The sequence below is a fragment of the Coturnix japonica genome, chromosome 19 (genome assembly GCF_001577835.2).
Source record: "Coturnix japonica isolate 7356 chromosome 19, Coturnix japonica 2.1, whole genome shotgun sequence".
Classification (NCBI taxonomy): domain Eukaryota; kingdom Metazoa; phylum Chordata; class Aves; order Galliformes; family Phasianidae; genus Coturnix; species Coturnix japonica.
Genome location: NC_029534.1, coordinates 2,519,170 through 2,538,234, shown reverse-complemented (window position 1 = coordinate 2,538,234; position 19,065 = coordinate 2,519,170). Strand labels below are relative to the sequence as shown.

Below are 19,065 nucleotides of genomic sequence, written 5' to 3'. Positions count from 1 at the left end.
TCAACCTCTTGCATTTATGGGCTGAAATAGCTGGTTTTCAGCATCTCCTTCACATGGAAATCAGCTATACAGAGCCTGTATCCTGATGCAGGAGGCCAGTCCACATGGATTGAAACAGATGTGTTCCCAAACTTCTTTTCTCCCCACTTATGCAGCTCCATGCAGGCAGCAGCACATCTTCGTCCCTCCAATTCAGCCTTCTGCTGCCAAACTCACAGCACTTACCAGCAGCAATGAAAGCCACATGCATGACAGGAACACAAGGACTCTGCCCAGATGAGGCAGTGTTTTTCATTAACATTATACAGGCACCAGAACCCACAAATTACAACCCGAACAAAAGGCAAAGTCAAAAGGGGAGTGCTGAGTGTATCAAAGGGGAAAAACATTAGGGTGGCCAGAACAAGACTTGGCTTTGTATTAATTGCATGACGTTAATCTGTCTATCTAAAGTACATGTTCCAGGTTTTTCCCTACTCTGAACAGTGGAGATATGACTGTTATTGCAGGTACACCCTTCTGAGAGCTATAAATAAAACACACATGGAAGGAGGCAACTATGTCAGGTAAACAGATCCCCAAGCCTTTCCAGCAGCACTTCCTCCACCTGCTATCTCTCCTTCCCTTTTCCTGCTCTGCAGTGCAATCATTTCATCCAATCCAAGTCTTGCAGAGCACTTCATGAACATAAAGGGACTATACAGCTGGCCTTCCAAAACTAGCTGCCTATTGCATGATTACCCATCACTGTGGGGAACTAGATTTAATGAACCAAGAGGACCTCTTTCAGATCAGCATTAAGTCACAGTAAGCATTCAGGCTCAGCTTTATTTCCCATCACTTTTGTTTCAAGTGATTGCCATACAAAGAGCCCTTGCATCCACACTGAAACAGCTAAAGAAACAACACCAGCCCTAAACCCTGCAAACACACCTGTACTCCAAGAACAGAACACATTTCTCCAGTAGCTGCTCTGCTGATACACCAGGTTATTCTCAATAGCCAGTTGCAGTAGAGGGTAATGACACAAGCTGTCTTCCACTTGCTCAGCTAAGGGACCCTCAATCTGAGCCACCTGAAGCCACAACTGCACTGGAACAAAGCTTTGCCAAACCTCTCTGGTTGAGCATTCAAAGTGTTAATCATTCTGAAAAACAAAACCCAAAGCCTGCGTATTTGCTATTTAAATTGAAAATAACTTTGTCATCCACGTCTGGCACAAGGCTGTCCTGGGCGTTACTACAATAAAAAATCATTTGGAAAATCACCCTATTGTTCCAGTCACACCCATGGGAGTTTCATGTGTAGGGAAGTAGGAACATCAAAACTGAGATCTGCTGTGCGATCAGAGCTGAGTTTGCCCTTTACAACAGCTCATTTTTATTCCAGTGCATGCCGGGAGAGAGACCAGAAGCAGTGAGCAATTGATGCCTCCAATGAGCTCCCAGTTGCAGAGCCCAAGAGGGGGTTCAGTGACCCTATCTTTCCCTTCCTTGCTTCCTTCTCAAGCTGTTCACCCCTCAGTGCCCATCTAAAAACAGCATCAAGTTGCCCTAGAACACCTCCCAGCACAAACACTTCCTCCGTGCAAACTGGAAACCTCACACCATGCCCTGAACAGAAGTACCACAGTGCAGATGTGGTACTTACAGATGTATGGCATTGCTGTTCCACAGCAGCAGACTTCTGGTCGCCTTTCTCCAACTCCCACTCTTTCATTTGGCCAACCTCATTGATCCAACGCCATAAAATGTAACTGCATTGCATTTGCTGTAGGTCAGCTCTTCTGCACACAGTAGTCCCAAACCCCTACTAGCAGGCACTCAGCATTGCCTCATCGGTGTTTAAACTCAGTCTTAGCCAGATGGCATGTGTTTAAATTACAAGGCAGCCCACTGCACTTAAGTGTCTATAGACTGCATGAAGATTCCTAAAAGGCTCTAATAACATATCTTCAATTTAAAACCATCTTCTACCTTTAACATACCAAAGTTCTCAGGTTGTTTTTTGAAGTCTCCACATCTCTATATTGTTTTCTACAATACATTTTGCTCATTAGGAACAAACCTTTAACAAAAAAAATCCACCCTCACGCTAACACCTTCCCTTATTATTAAAAAATTCTTGAGCAATTGAAGAAATCACTTCAGTGCCTCAGCACTTTGGAAGCCTCTATTTGGAAGGGAGATGGTCTCAAGGGAGGAGATCTACATTTCGGTATCCAGGTGGAAAATGGGCTTCATTTGGCCAAGTAATAACAGCCGAAAAAAAAATCCCATCGCCTGTGCACGCACAGTAGATTCCTTAAGAATGATAACAGCGCCTTAAACATGGACACGTGTTTAAGTGCACACATGGGAAATGGGACGGGGAGAAGGAGCACCGAGCCAGAGCGAGGTGACAGCAGGGGGTCTGAGGGAGAGGTACAGGAAGATGTCCAGAAAACATTCCTGCCCTGTTCTGTGGAGAACTGCAAGGATGGCGAGTTCTGTTAGATGGGGGATCATAGGGTTTGCTGCTATGAAGTTTAAAGTTACCTGCCAATGCAAAAGCACAGGGCAACCTCGCCATCTTCTCCAAGGCAGTAAAAGCCTCTGGTGTACTTTCAGGCACAGCTTTGGCAAGGAGTGAACACACAAACAACCAATGCTCTGAAGCAAAGGCTTCGCCGACACTCATGGCATTGGGATTGGATGTGCTCAGAGCTATTGCGGGGGGAGAGCATTGCTGTATGTGTACTGAGAGGCAGCAACTGACACTGGATACACCCATCCCATTCTGCACTACTTGCCAAAGCTCGGGGCAGACTCCAGACAATGGCCTTGAAGACTGTTGACCTTTTCCCTCCCATCCCTTCCCATTCACACAGATTTCTCCAGAGGTAGACAGTCGGGGGTGAGGAGTGACACAGAGAAGAGCGTGGAATCTACTTCTACTAAAACAAAAGCTGTGACCTGAATTTCACTGATGTGTGAGTTACTTCTGCATTGTCACCTTTTTGTTCATCACTTAGAAGAACGCTCTGTTGCTTTACTTATCATAGGCAGAGCAGAAAAACCCTGAAAGACACAAAGCTGCACAGTGACTGCACAGTCTACAGCTTATTACTATGCTAGAGCTTGCATGCAAGCAGCTTTTGCACATCACAAATAAAGTTTGCTTGTCCTTTTTCTCCCTCATACACACACAGTGGTTTTCTTTTTCATCTTTCAGTGCAGCCTGGGGTGATGTATATACATGGCATTTCAGCAAAGGATGACACATTTGTGTCACACTTCTTGTAGCAGGAAGATGAATTTGGACTGAGATGGTCTCAACACATGTAATCAATACGACAGCTATTGATCTACTTCCTCTTGCAATCAATACATTCATAAAAGAAGCCTCTTGAATTTTTCAACCTGAGCCCCAGGTCCTGTCAGCTGTGTGCAGTTCTGGTCAAATGCATTTGTTCTGGGGTAGAAAAAATAACAGCATGCACAAAAACACATCAGAGCTCACAGCAGTGCCCTGCATAGCAAGCCTTGCCTTCTTAGGCCATAGGGATGCATTGAATACAAGTCCATAACCTACACACAGGTAGTACAAAGTGACTCCAAGAGTCAACTGAGACATAAGGTGGAATGTTTTATACAACCCCCTCCTGTTTTTAGCTCCATTCAGCCAAGTTGCAGTAACTCCCATCACTTCAGCAGCCCTCTCCTCACTCAGTAAAGACAGATACAATTTCATCCTTACCTTCCCAAAAGGTCAGGGAGCGACTCCTCCAAAGGGTACCTGGGAGCTGGAAGTTTAATTTCAGCAGAACTCTAGAAGCTGCTTTGGAAATCTTCTATAGTTCAGATGCCATGAACCACTTGGCGGTGTCTGACAGACATAGTTAGAGAACCTGAGTGTTTCCAAGGACATTACCCAAGAAAATGAACATGTTGCTGTAGTCCTTGCAACAAGATTCCAATAGCTTTCATTGCAGAGGTCTCAGAAGAGTTTTAGCAGACTTTTAACTACACTATCAGGACTCCAGTATTTTTCTGGTGCTTGGCAAAATAGACTCTTACTATTTCTGCTTGCAACATGCTCTCAAAGCTTATCCATAGCCCCACAGTCTAATTCCTACAACTCTGCAATCCAAAATTTTTCTATCATTTGTGATATACATTAGTGACTTCCAGTAACAGCAGCCCAAGAGACAGCATTTTACCGTGCGATAGCTCAAACCATTTGGCTCAGCACCGTACCCTGAAATACACTGCAGGGAGGCTATATATTTTGCTGCAGGTTATGCTGATTTTCAGCAGCGTTAAGCCAAGTGCTGTAATATCCTGTAGACCCAATTCGCTTCTTTTGCTCTCACATAAGACACTGTAAGCTTTCTGTTCCCGTGTAGCATCACAGCCCAGCTGTTTGAAGGCTGGGTCCTGCTAGGTAGCAGCAGCAAGCCTCTTGCAGCAGAAAGGGTAAGGAAGCAGCACATCCTGTGCCACCAGCCCTGCTCCTACCCTCCGTTCCCAGCCTGCCCACTGAACTAAACCTCCTCTGTAGGACTCAGGTAAAGACCAACTTCCAAAGACTAATTACAGTCATGAGGGCTCAGAGAGGTACGTTCAAGAAAGAGCACAATGACCTCCTTTCTGTAAGAGTGGGAGCATACAGAAGTGCCAAGTATTGTCATTTATAGGATTTATTATAAGCTCCTGTGTATATTCATATACAATACATTGGGTTTTGCAGCTTTCCATCTAAGATCTAACCACACCCTCATCAAGCACTCCCCAGAGCCTTCCGTAACATGAAGGGAAATATTACTATTTCCACTTTATTTGGGGGAAAGAAAAAAAAAAGTCAGAAAGAAAAAATGTACAAGCCTCAGTTCCCAAACTTTGCTCTGCTATAGAATACACTGAGCATTAAAGGCAATGCTTCTTTCCTTGGGAAACAGGGTTGAAAACAAAGCCTTATGAATCAGCCAGCTGATAATTAAAAGCAACTAAATCCAGATCATTTTAAGCTGCACATGAGAATCTGGACTCCTCAGATGCCGAATTCCTCTGCTGACCAGAAAAGCTCGGGTCACTTGCCCAGCTGGTCACTATTGTTCTGCCCAGTTATGTTCTGGCAGGAATGCGTGTTTAACAAAATACAGAGATTAGGCATAGCAAGGAATGCAGCCCCCCCTTTACTGTTTAGGTTAGTGAGGTTTGCCCTGTTGAAACATGGAAGCTTATATGTATCAGATTTTCCCTGTCCTGTGCTGCTAGTGCCAATGACAGACACAAGCTGACAGCTCAGTTCTCAGGACTGCTGCTATTTTAGCTTTAAGTTCATTAAAAGCAGCGTAAGTTTACCTCAAAGCTGCAGTGACCATTAATTACATCAATCAGTGCTTTCTCGGGGATGGAGGGTACTGAGAGAGCTTTTCTTCTTTGGTAACTCCCAGAAAGCCCCTACACAGGGAGCAAATGACAGCTTGCACTGCATGAACTGCGACTTAGAGAGCCACGTAGTAAATCTAGAATGGGTCTCATTGAGATACAGAGCTGCCAACATCAGATACAGGCATTTTCTTCCACAAGAGCCCCTTTGGTCATCTTAGCACAGTGACAGAAATCACACTTTAGCTGGTACCCATTTTGCTGCCACTTGAAGATATGAGCAACTCAAAGCTTGCAGAAGACAACAGCGATGAGATGAGAAGCCAGACAGCCCACAATAAGCAGAGTGGCAAAAACCAGACCAGTACTGAAGAAGTAGGAGAGAAATCAGGCAAGAAAAGAGCTGGAGAGTGGAGCAACCTGAGGCAAGAGGAAGAAAAGTGGCATCAGATAAAAAGGCTTTTTCTATAGAGAAAATGAGCAGCATTTCCCTTGGTTGGAAGGGTCGATTTATGCCAAACCTCTTTACACACAGACACGCACTGAAGAGCTGCTGGTAGAGCTGTCACCCATTGCTGCCTTGAATGAGGATTTTAAAATGCTCCCTGTGCTCTACTGTGTTTACAGCAATAATGAGAGCCCGGAGGAAGGGGTTAGGAACATCTGAGTTTAATAAGGGCCGAGCAACACACAGCAAAGAGAAATGTCTGCCCTTCCGTTCAGGGCTACCACACCCCACCAAGAACTGCAGTACCAGGCCAATGGGAGGCTCAATACAGAGACGTTATGTCATCCCAATGGCCTCAGCAGCCCATCTGCCCCAAGCCTTTTCGTGATGAGAAGAAGCGTTTTGAACCAAGCTGAGAGCTCCCAGCACCACTCTTTTGAAGGGCTAAATAAGCACAGTCCTGTGGGGGAAGAGCAGATGGAGACTGACCCCAGGCAAAGACAAGCCAAGAACAAAAGAGAAGCTTTTGTGTGGTGCCATAACTAAACAGCTCCATCTCACAAGATCTTCACAACAGGGCAAGAGGGAGATCTAGATCATTTAACACCTATACTGTTTCCTTTTCTTAGTGTTAAAGCACCCTTACATCCAACACACAGAAGGTCAGGAGCATCTTACTGCAGTTTCTCACCCAGAGCAGACGCTTCGCATTCAGGTTCTACAATCATACACTTGCTGCTCTCCCCTTCTCACTTCTTCAAGGTTGGCCTCTAAAACTGTTCTCTGATGAAAGCATCTTTCATTAAAACCCTTAGTCTACGCTCTATAGTGTCTTCATGTGGTACTCTGTCAGCTTCTTCTTTTTAACCTCTTTATCAAGCATTCAATTAAGAAACAAAGAAGCAAGAGCCTCGCCCAGCTGCAGATCAAGAACAGTTCCCCACAAAAGCATACACATATACATGAGAAAACAGACCCAGACAACCCAGCTTGATGCTTTCTTCATTTTCCCCTCTTATCAAGGCACAGCCCAATAAGATAAAACAAAGATACAAGCTACAATCCAAGTGTCAAGAATGACTCACCCTAAGCAAAGCTGTTAGGCTTCTAACCTGACATGTTTCAGCCAGGATTTCAGTGCACTAACAAGCTCAGCTTTGAGAAAATGAACAAATAAGGGTTATTGAAAGAGACACATTTGTTAATTTATCCAAGGGCAACACAAGTTCACTGCCACCCATTGCTTTGCCTCTCTGCTGCCTTTTCCTTCCTAGAACTGGAAAAAGAAGCATAGATGAGAGGAAATGATTCACACAAGCAGCTGGAAAGGCAGGACAGTAGGAGATTCCCTAAATGAATACAACTTACTGCAGTAACTTCAATCATGTTTGCTATTTCAAAGTCATTCCGGTGTTTCCAGGTCTTTAAAATTCCATCAGCATCACTGTTTTAATTGCACTGCAGAGCTACAGCACTGACCCCCACCAGTCAGATGAAGATCAGATGGCTGCAGAGTCCTGACAAACACTGGATAGATAATTCCAGGGTTTGGTGATGTGCTCAAGACCTCCTGACCTCCTGGAGCTCTTCATTCTTGAAGTCAGGAGACCCACAATTAACTGAAAGCACTAAAGCCTCACCTACAAGGCTGCAGTTCGTTACACTGCAGCATAGTTGAGCACAGTCCTTCAAACAGGGCTGGCTGGGGAGAGTCAACTGCATTCCCAGCAAACATGTGGTTGTAGGACTATGCATAATGTAGGCAGTTGCTTAGACTAAATTCACCTAAAAACTGATCCTGAAAGCCAGCCATACAAGTGCCCTATTAAGAGGCTGCCTAATTTAATGTGTATTTCAAACACTTTATCAAGGCTGCTACAATATATAAGGCCAATAAGCGCTGCTGCATGGGTTTCAGACATTATTAGTCATGCAGCCCTTACAGAACTTCACAGCAAATCAAGCATGTGCAAAGACAGACTACAAACGTCTTAACTAATAACCAAGATCTGCCACTAAACCAACCAGAACCCAGAATGTTCATTTTAAGTAAGGAAGCAAACAAGAAACACTTACATCAGAACATTCCCACCATTTCACTTTGAAGGATGTGAATGATGGTTTCTGTTTCCTCCTCCAGATTTCACACACGTGCCCCAAATGCTTTTCACACCACCCAGGGCCTTCACTTATCCAGCAAAAACAAACAAACAAACCACCACCCCCCTTTGGCAGCCCTCAGAGCTTTGGGAGCCCATCTCTGAGACAGCCTGCAACCTGGATAACAGGGATTAAGGCAGCTATCGAGCTTGGAATGGTTTTCCTCATCACTGACAGAGGATTCCAGCACCATTTGGGTTTTCCCCCCCTCCCCCCACTTGGAGAAATACATTTTTTTTTCCACAATTGAAATATGTACATATAACAGACACCCAGACAGCTCAACCATGTCTTCCCTTGCTGATCAAGGGCTGAAAAAGACAACTGCAGGAACAGGATGTCTCGTATCAAGAGATGTCAGCTGCAGAGCATCACATCAGCGCGTGCTGCAACAGAGCAAAACTCAGAGCTGCAGCAGTAACTTTCAAGGCTCCAGCCTGTTTACCCTTGGCTGATGGCATCAAGGAGAGATACCAGAAGCCACCAGACAAAGTATTCAGTGGAAAGGAAGCAAAAGTGGCCACAGTGCCATTGCTGGTGGTCATGCAGATCAATTTCAGAGCATAAAGCCTCGTCCTTCATCCAACACCACATGGAACCCAGAAAAGCTCACCTACCCCAATGCAAAGCTGCACCCCGCAGGAGGCTGCCCCCAAAGGTCCAGCTGCCCAGCGGGGTCAATGCTTCCCACCTAGATTTCCCCAGCAGATAAGGAAGCTGTTTAACATTTGCCAATGATGGAACCACCACTCAAATTCAGACCCCCCAAAAAAATCACTTCAGTGTACAATATTTGACTAAACACTCATTTTTTTTGTTTCAAAACACCCAGCAGTGATTTTTCCCCTCCTTTCGACTCATTATGCCCCCCAGCTTTAAACTAGAACATCATATTCTCACAAAGTTCCACCAGACACACACACAAAAAAAGGCTTCTAAAAGATTTCCCAACATCACTATTTAAATCAGCTTTAGATGGTTTTATACAACACTTTATAGACTTGGAGATGGATATGTTCTCCTGACAGTCCAAACAACTGAGGCATGGGAAAATTGTGTAAGACTGTGAGTTGGGGAGGGTCTCATGTAAGCGTGGTAGCTCTGAACAAAGATCTGCAGGCTAATAGATATGTAAGACAAATGACATGTGGTTCTCATTGCAGCTCATGCTCGGGGAAAGGGGGTACCTTGGAACAGATCCAGCTGGGATAGGTTTATCCCATTACTCTCCTATAATTTTCTGCCGTTTCAAACCCTTTGACAGTTACTGTAGTTTTAACATCACACCCCCTACAGACTGAGGCCTGTTTGACAGGCCAGCAAACAAAACCACCCCCACTCGGGAGACGAAATCTGCACCATATGTGAGAACCATGCACGAGGCCAGTGCCCGTTCTTGCACTCGTGACACACCGATGCAAATCACAGCTCTAAACCCAAATGGTCAGAGCTGAGCTCAGCCCCCCGCACAGCAGCTATTAGCAAGGGGAGGAGGAAGGGGTAGAGACAGGATGGACGAGCTCTGAATGTTAAATTCCCAAGTTCCCATTTAAGGGAATTGCAGAAGGGAAGAGGAAAAAAAAAATAGTGAAATTTAAGAACAACTGGAATCAGGTTAAGCCACTCTCCTGCTTTATACAGTGCGGCTCATTCATCTCAACAGCTGTTTCACCTCTAGAGAAATACCCAGAGAAAACACAGGGGAGGGGGAGAAGCCTCAATTGTTTGCTCTATTGAAGCAGTACGGTTCAGTAAATCTAAACTGATTTATATCAAGTTTACAAGAAGCCGGTTGGGGAGGGAGGGGAGCACGAGCTTGGGTTTTAAACAGCCATCCGAAAGCTGCAGCTCTTGAGGGGAGATCCGCAATTAAGGTTCTTCCTTTGTTGAGCTGAACGAGACTTCCCCGCAGCCCAGGGCTGTAACAGTTCCCTCTGCCGGCATCCCCCGGGTCAGGAGGTTTCGCAGCGCCGTCCCCTCCCCGCAGCACGGACACGGGGAGGGGCTGCAGGTTTCCTCCGGAGCTCGGCCGCCCCACACCGCAGTCTCTCCGTGCCCCGCTCCCACAGGTAGGCGGCCTCTGTTACGAGTTGTGATGGATGGGGCAGCCCAGGTCGGGATGCGGGGAGGGACGCGGGCAGCCCTGGCGGCTCCCGGAGGAGGCGGACCCGCTTCTTTACTCACCGGCGACTGGCGAAGCCGCTGCCCGGCGAGCCCGAGCTCTGCTCGGGGTAGTTGTGCTGCAGGGTCGATGCCGGGAATTGATAGAGGAAGCCGGTCCCCAGCGCGCATCCGTGCAGGCAGCAGCACCAGGACAAGAAAAGAGCGAAGTGCATTTTTGCACGACGAGGGGTTTCCCCCTCGCTCCCCTTTCTGCTCTCGCTTAACGGGACCCCGATGCCGCCCCGCTCCGTCGTATCGCAGAGCCCCGGGGCTGCTGCTGCCCGCGCGGGGTCCGGGGCTGCTCGGGGCGCACAGGGCGCACTCTCAGCCCCGGATGCCTTTTCAAATTTGGCGAGGTTGGCCCGATTCCGTCAAAGGGGGCGTGGGGTTTCGGCGTTAACCCTTGCCAGGCCTCTCTGCAGACCCCGCCGCAGACCCTGCGGGGTGTCCCGGCTCGGCTCGCGAGCGAAGATCATAAGGTCCCGTGCTTCCCTGATGTAGAGAGAGCTACTTCTAGGAGAACACGCTGCACCCCAAAGCAACCAAGCTGGTGCCTGCTGCTGTGTTTGTGTGACAGCATTTACACAGGTAAAGAAGGAAATAAATACTCCGATATGCCTCGTTCACAAGGCAGCCAGTGAAAAACGAATCCCTGCTTCTGTCTGGGCATCCTGCTCATTTAGGCATCAGACATAAGCACCCTTTGCCAGCACCTCAGGTAGACCCCCACCTTGCCAAGCACCCAGACAGCACAGAGCTCAGGAAACTGCTCATTTAGCTCCAGACACGCTTCTGAAAGGATGTGGGTGCCTCACTAAGGCAGCGTCCCCAGGTGGGAGCCAGCAGGAACTCTCTCCCTTCTTTGTGCATCAACTGAGTTTTAGTTCAGTACCCCTGAACACCCCATGTCTGATGATGGACAGTAGCTGGTCCTTCAGAGCACCCACAGCAAGCAGCTCTGCAGGAACCCAGGCTCTTTGTGCCCACTAACTGCACTGCCAGCTCATCTGAACCCAACCCACATGGAGGGATTTCATTTCTGAGAGCACAAAACTGTGTTTCTAAGGCTTTTCCCTTCAGATTTTGCAAGTTCACAGCACCCACCCTGCACCTCGACTGTACAGCCATTCACAGGCAGTCTTGATTCACCACTGAAAGCAAACCTTGCTGGGTGTCTTCAGGGTGTCCGTATGGGGCTCAGTAAAGGCAGAGACCTCTATCTATCAAAGGGGAAGCACAATCCCTGCAAGATGCCATAGCTGCAAGGAGACCCCAGCAAGATATTAAGAAAATAGCTGGGTCTGTCTCCCTGGATGAACACCTGCCCTTTTCCCCACAGTACCCACCTCCACAGTCTGGCAAATCATTAGAGACATCTGTAAGAAGCTAATTCTATTCCTATTTCACCAACCGAGAGGCTGGAGGTCAAATGACTTTGCTGATGGCTGTAAAGAGCAAAAGGCAGAGCTAGAAATAGAGCTCGGATCTCCAGGCTTCCATTACTCCTGCCCTGTCCCTAATGTCTATTTGCTCCTATTCTATATGACTGACTTAAAATGAAAATGAAGAATTAATTTCCGAGCTGTTTTTGGAAGGAGAGAAGAAAGGGTGATGTTGTCTACCGTAAGGGGAGAATTAAATATGACATTTCATTTATAGTCCTTTGGATATGCGTAATATAATCAAACACAATAGCAGTAATAAATGGATATTTTTTCTCCCCGTGGTGCTTACGAGTGCAACATATTCTAACAATTTCTCAAAACTATGTTGATAAATTGGAAATGCAGTGATGGAGGTAACAAAGACAGCCAACAAAAACATAATTCCTTCAATTTATCACAGGGACTAGTTTTGAGAAGAGAACACATGAAATATGAACAGCCCAATTCGTACAAACCAGACGTGCTATATTTCAAAAGATAAAGCTACACGTTTGATGCCTGTGCGTAAGTATTTTAATTAAAGACTTGCCTGGACAATCAGGCCATATAAATTATCTGGAGGTATTTCACAACTCAGTTCAAGATAGAGGAAGCAGGGATGCATGCTGGAAAGCCACAAAGCATGCAAGCAATGGGAGGAAATTGTACAGAGACAGAGGTCAGGTTTTTAGTTTACCAACTCTATTGGCTTGGCTTTGCTATCATAAAAAAAGCAGTCCCAGCGGGCCTTCCTCCTGCACACTGCTTGCTTTCTATGCAAGTGATGGTCTTGAGCTGTTATGTCAGCAGACCGATAAATTGGACATGCGTGGGCACATGAGGTTTCACGTGGTCTGGAGCACTTATCAGCTTTCTATAGTCCATTTGGCAAACGTTAAAAATGACTTGAAAATAAAAAACCTTAAAGATTGATAACAATATCTATAATCTCTTTAAACACACACTGCATGCAAGCAGCATGTGGAGATGATAAAAGAAACACTAAGTGTTTATTGTCCTTTTTGTTCAGCTGAGGAGGGGAAAATGGTGTGATCAAACAAAAGAGGGATTCATTCTCTGAAAGGTCTTAAGGTGGCTTAGAAAGGTAGAAACTCATCGTCATATCTATAAGAGTAAAGTCCAATCCAGGGCTGTAATGCCATCTCAGCTGTTCAACATCACTCAGTATTACAGAAGTCAGTACTGAGCTGAAAACAACAGTTAGATTTTTGTTAGAGAGCACAAAAAATCGTGGCAAATCCTGAAATCCCTATTCCTTGGATTCTGTGAGTGCACTTTTCATGTGGGTATCAAGATGAGACCAAAGCAAAAGCAGCTTTGTTCTATGTAATGAAACCTTGTGGAACTTTTTGGTTGACTATTGCATTAACACCTGCCAGAGTGGGGACACAAATAGGAAGGAAGGACTGCAAAAGGTGACTGATTGCTCCTTTTCCCTGCTAGAAGGCAGGATCTATTGTATATAGATGGCTCATGGCACACATTTGTCTGCCTTGTTCTGAAACCTCCCATGGTTTTCTGACAGTGTGTACTGATGCATCTCTCTTTGTACTGGTGGTTTTTCTTAACATCCAACCTCAGCCTGCTTTATTGCAATTTAAGCTTGTCACGCCTTACTTTTCTCCCTGCCAACATGTAGTGCCCTGCAGTTGTCCTTAATTAATTTCACCTTTTTTTAATCACATCATATCACCAATTTGTCAAAGATCATTTGAAATTTTAATCCTGCCTTCCAGTGTTCTTGCATCCAGTCCCAGCTTTGCCTCATCTGCAGATTTAATAAGCATTTTTCCCTCTGCCATCACTGAGATCACTAAAGAAAACACTGGAAGGCTGGTCTTCACGTCTATATCCTCAAATTAAGATCATTAGCTGTTCGTTAAGCATTATTCAGTCCCTGAGGGCTGCCTGCTTCCTTGATGCTGCACAGGACATCAAGACTGATCTTATAAACTCTCTAAGCCGTGGGCTATCTTGAAGTTCCACAGCAACACAAAGTACTTTAAAACATGCAGTGAAAGAAGCTATCGGATGTCAGGATGCAATTTTCAATGGAGTCATTAGCAATAAGAAATCTGTATTCAGTGGTATCCATGCATTCAGCTGGTTTGAAAATTTATCCTGAATCATAGATTCCCTCCGAATATTAGAGAAGTGGGGACTTTCATGAGCAAAGAACGTTTCAGATTTGGACTGCGGCCCTGAAATCCTACTGCTTCTCTCAGCCTCCTCATAGCTCAGGTTGTCTGACTCAATCTCCCCACCACTGAAGGGAGTCTGAGTTCCTTCTAACAGTGTACAAGTCATACAAGAGGAAATGGGCTCATCCCCTTCCTGACAAAAGGAAAAGTAAATGAAAGAAGTAAGAAAATGTAACCAGAGAGAAGCACACCCTTCCCAGCTCCTGTATCCCACACAAGGTGTGCCCCAAACCCTGTTTGTGTCCCTGTGGAGCCAAGAAACAGAAGAACAGAGAGGCAAGTTGGGAGCGTGGAATGCCTTTCTTCCACAACTCAAATCCTTCAGTATCTTCCAACCATATTCTTCCATGTTCTGCAGTGTAGCCACTGAGCACGACTTGACAGCCATCTGTCCTCACACTGCAGAATTTTTGCCATTCAATGCCTTCCTGCACTATCAGACCTTATCACTCAGGATGTAGGATGCTCTGTTTCCTCTGTGCTGCAGGTGTTTTCCAGAGCTTGCCCTGGTGTGGTTTTCAGCATCTCTCTGTGTTATTGGTAAACAGTCAACCACAATACAACTATCATAGCCATATTTTCCTTCCAGATCTATCTTCACCTTATTCTGCTCCAAAGCTTCTGGCTTCAAGGGACCCCACCAATAGCTGACATTACATATTTCCTGAAGCATTCATGTGAGCCTCTCCCTTCTCTGTCCTCATTCTTTTCTCAAGATCCTGCTTTTCAAATCAAGTTTCCTTGTTTTCATAGACTTTGTCTGATTCAATCTGATTAACCCCCTCTATTATTTTAAAATCACCAGCTGAATCACAGAACTTTTTAAACAAGATAATACCAAAGCTCTTCTGTCCCGCTTTGTAACTCAGACCTGAAAGGCGCAGTGTTATTAGTATTCTCCATGCTTTATCCCCTTAAGCACATCTTTCTTAGGTAGAGCGAGCAGCACTGAAAAGAGCACTCAGAAGCAGAACTCACCAGTGTTTTATGTAGGAACAATAACACCTCTTTTGATATAAATCCTGTCCTAACCATAATGCAACCCAACATCCTGTTCAGTGCTGGGGGTCTGTTTTTCTACAGCTGCGTGTTAGGCTGAGAGCTCCAGGGATTGTTTGAAGAGAGTATTCTCCAGATTTATCCACTTACCATTATGAACCTATTGCTCCATTCGTAAGCCTCAGCACCGCTCAGTGGTGTTGTCTCACTCCTTAGCCAGCTCTCTACCTAATCTCTCTTGAATCTGTCAGATTCCTCTGTGGAAGCAAGAAAAAGGCAACAAAGGTGCTAAACATGAAAGAATCTCTGTGGGTATTAAAGGCTAAATTCACTGCAAGCAGCTGGATCCAGGTATTGCTTGGCTATGCACATATACATTAATGCTAGTCTTGGTGTTCACACTGGACTCTGTTGTCTCTAATGGATATCACATCTTGGTATTGACTTGCTATTCAGAAGCCACCCCTCCTCCAGGGCCTCTGGGTGGTTTTGTCAAACAAGCTTTAGTTTAAGCACGTTATTTAGCAAGTTATATGCAGATTTCCCTCCCTTCCTCGCTCACTTCCATTTCTAGAGCCAAAATGGAACATTTAAATTGTACTCCTCAAATATTCATCTTCTTTCACAGATCTCTTTTTCACCACAGCTCTTAATTTCCCTGCTTTGTCTTCTGCCTAAGAAAGATCAAGCTCTCCACAGATGCAAAACCAACTCCTAATTAATCCCCTGAGCTTACAGGGGTCTATCACCCCTCATCCCATCAGGTCCTAGGCAGGATGGGTGGATATGTGGGCTGTAGGGAATTTGATTCAGATCCCTGATCTACAGGAGATATTGGGCAACCTCTCAGCGATGCCCTTTACATCACAGGGTTTGGTGCTTTGTTCCATTGGGTGTTGTCAGGAATGGATTAAAAAATAGCATGTTATTAGTAGTAGAAATAATGAAATGAGAAGAAAAAGAAGAATGAAGGTGAGACATCATCTAAAGTGCTAAAATCATTCTTTTCTTGGCAGAAAGAAACTGATAAAGTCCGTAAAATGGCACAAAATGTTTAAGCTGACTGTTGCCCAAAAAAAGAAATAAAATCTTTTTGACCAGACTAAGGAGATTTTTGGTATGCAATGAAATGGGAAGACAAGACTATCAGCCTCACTGTGTGCCTGGAAAGAAGTGACTCAGAGCAAATCTTTTTTGGCTCAATTCACATCTTGAATGTTTAACTCTAAGATTGTTGTGAAGAAGCCAACGCAATGCCCCAGCTGTAGGGCGATGCACTATTTTGCATTGAAAACAGGTGTTCAGCTGGCTGGCTTTCGAGCAGAGCACATTAGATTTGTCCCAGATTTTCCGTACATGATCTCTAGGTAATACTTGCCCTTTTTTAGAAGTTTCAAGAAAATTAGATAATTATTTTCCATGTTCGGAGGCTTCCCTTAGCTGACTGACAAGATGTTTGAAGAGCTGAGCTGTAGGTCGGGTGGAAAGGAGCCTGGCCAGCTTACAGGGGAGTTGAGTGGACTTTGGAAAAGGCAGTTCTGGAACAGCTCTGAGAACAACCAGAGCTTGCAATGCATTGCTAGGCACACTGCTGTTACACTGGTGATCAGCCGAGGTGCAGTCTCTGGCTGGGGAAGAAGAGAGCAACCAGTCTTGATAACCCAGCCATCCATTTCCTTAATATTGGAGCTGTGTTATGTAAAGAACTGCATTAACTGGAACCCTCCACTGTGTTTATTCATTTTAAATGGCTTTGAGATACAGTTTCTTTAAGAGATCCGGTATAATCAATCTCCATTGTTCTGTATATATTTGCAGAAGATATCAGCTTCGTTAAAATATGGCATGCTATTAATAGCAGTAAATACACAGTGTTAAGCCTTAAAATGTAATGCAATTAAATAAGAAATATGAACCTAAGGAGGTTAAGTGCAGTCTACAAATGACATTTACATTTGATTTGAATTAAGAAACACACACACACACACAGAAATAAAGGGCCTCCATATATACTTGGATAACAGGAAATCCCCTGGATGTAAAAATAGTGAATTTAAGAATGGAGAATATAAAGGTCTAGTTCAAATTAAAGATTTTATGACTGAGTACTCCATTAAATCTTTGAACACTTACAGTAAAGTGTCTGGAACGCTTCCAGTCCAATTCTTTATACTCTCACAAGTGACAGATTATACTTCTGAACTTACGGAGCAAAAGAAGGAAAGAGTGATTATATCAATCCATCTAAATCTGGGGCTTGCTAATTAAGATGAAAACTATAAAAGTCTGTGCTTAGGTGAAGCACAGTATTTTTACAACCCAGCTCAAGACAACGTCACTATCCATGACAAAAGAATATTTAAGTTTTCAAATGATTGAAGAACAATGAAATAGTGAACTATTTAACACCACATGATCAATAATCTAGTAAATAGGAGCACGTTGATTGCATTCAGTATTTATCTTTCTATTCTTCCAAAACATTCCCCATAGTGGTTAAAATACAGGATACAACGTGCTGCTTCTGACTCCACTCCCACTTGCAGGAATGCACAGATCTTCATTTGTAACAAGACCACACTGGCAGGCCATGATCACACCAAAGTGCCAACCTTACGAGTGTTTATAACTATAAGATATCAGCAAGGAACTTTCAGGTGAAGAGCTTGCAAGTGATGCAAGCATAGGAAACTAAGGAACTTAAGATGTTTCCCAGGCTTCAAAGGGAATTGAGGCACAGTTATCAAGACTACAGCCTTTCTGTGTTGAAGGTGTAGGGTTAAGCATTCATCACTGCATTAAGCAAAGCTGCAAGGACTGGAGATCTTGTTCCAGACTCCCACAAAAGATACTAATTACTGGTATAAATTTGTTGTCCCTACTGGAAAGCTGCCAAGGGTTAATTGAGTCTGCAATGAAAATGAATGTGAGACGTTAGAAAAGACGGCTGATTTGACCCAGGATGTTAGCAGAAATATAATGCCTGGAAGGACTGCGGGGTTAAGAAACTCCTGGCTTTGGCCATCAGCTCCAAAGCAACACATAAGTCAAACAGAGAAAAAAAAAACAAGAGAAAACAAAACCTTCCTGTCAGTAGGATGTCCTCTCATTTAGGACCACAAGGCAGCCCCTCTAAGGCAATACATGCTTTTTTGGTTTGCTTTCTATGAAGGCATTAAGGATCCGTCCTTGGGTGAATAAATAGATCAGACTATTAATAAATGCAGGCTCTTTGCAGACCGACAGGGGTGGCAGACACATCTGTCAGCGAGAAACAAAATTTACTTTGAAACTTTGTATTCAAAACAAAAAACATACGGGTCTAATAGAAAAGGTTGCATGAGCTCTTTTGAATCACAGTTATCCCTTGTTTGCCCTGTTTTAGTCATCCAGTACTCTTTACCACCTATGAAACTGTTATTTTTACCACCCAGGCACCAAGGTTGTTTTATCCAGTTCAATAAAGCTGCTATGCCCTCTTCTATGAGCAAAGAGCACCCAGCACATCCCTATACAATATTCCTCATTCCTCATCACCAGGCAATATCTCTCTTTCATTGCTCTCACCAACAGATATTGAGAACGCCAAATTTAAGAGGACTGACTAATGGTGTAATTGTATGCCTGCTTCAATGCAGCAAATATCTACAGTGGCTGAAAGAAATGACCCCACATTGTCCCACTTAACCACATCCCCACAGGTCCTTGTTACCTTCTCTCTGTTAGCAACAGGTTTTTGTGCAGCACAGATGGTTGCTCCAGCTGAAAACTGCTCTCTCTTTTCTTTTCAGAGGGGTCGAACTAGTTTTCAGCTGAAAATGAATTCCTTGCTAATTGGTACAGGACTAAATTGAAAGCTGGGGATGGGTATGGAGGCAGTGCTGCTACTTTGAGCAGGCAGTGACACAAGATCAGAGGAAGATGAATGCATCCACAGCACAAATTAAGAGCCCAGACTGTCATCAGGCAAGGAAGATTCTCCTGAATAGATGCTTCTTCCAAAGGGTAATTCAGAATACCTCAACCAGAAGCCTAAGATTAGACAGCATGACAAAACCATGATGGCTTCGTACGTTAATTCCCATGGAGTTGAAGCTCTTTTTATGAATGCTTTATCTGAAATAATTTTGCTTAATTCATTTTTCCCCCCAAGGAAAAACTGAAGCTTTCCTCTGCTATGGGAGAGAAGACCCTCTGAAGGGCTCCCCTGCTAACACAGTGAACATCTGTGGGTTCTTTCCTCTCAAACACTATTCTTATAGGGGATCTCCTTCTGA

The 19,065-nt window shown here is 44.6% G+C and overlaps 1 protein-coding gene across 6 annotated transcripts in view; it reads right to left on the bottom strand.

Annotated features, from left to right (window-relative positions):
- The window catches only part of COL26A1 (collagen type XXVI alpha 1 chain), a 127,511-nt gene extending 117,014 nt beyond the window's left edge, over positions 1–10,497 (bottom strand). For all 6 annotated transcript variants that reach the window (XM_015881016.2, XM_015881018.2, XM_015881020.2 and 3 more), the window contains exon 1: positions 10,165–10,497. In XM_015881016.2, coding sequence (XP_015736502.1) covers positions 10,165–10,316 — 152 coding nt within the window. In that variant the 5' untranslated portion in view covers positions 10,317–10,497. The remainder of the gene's footprint in view (positions 1–10,164) is intronic.
- Between the last annotated feature and the right edge of the window lie 8,568 nt (positions 10,498–19,065).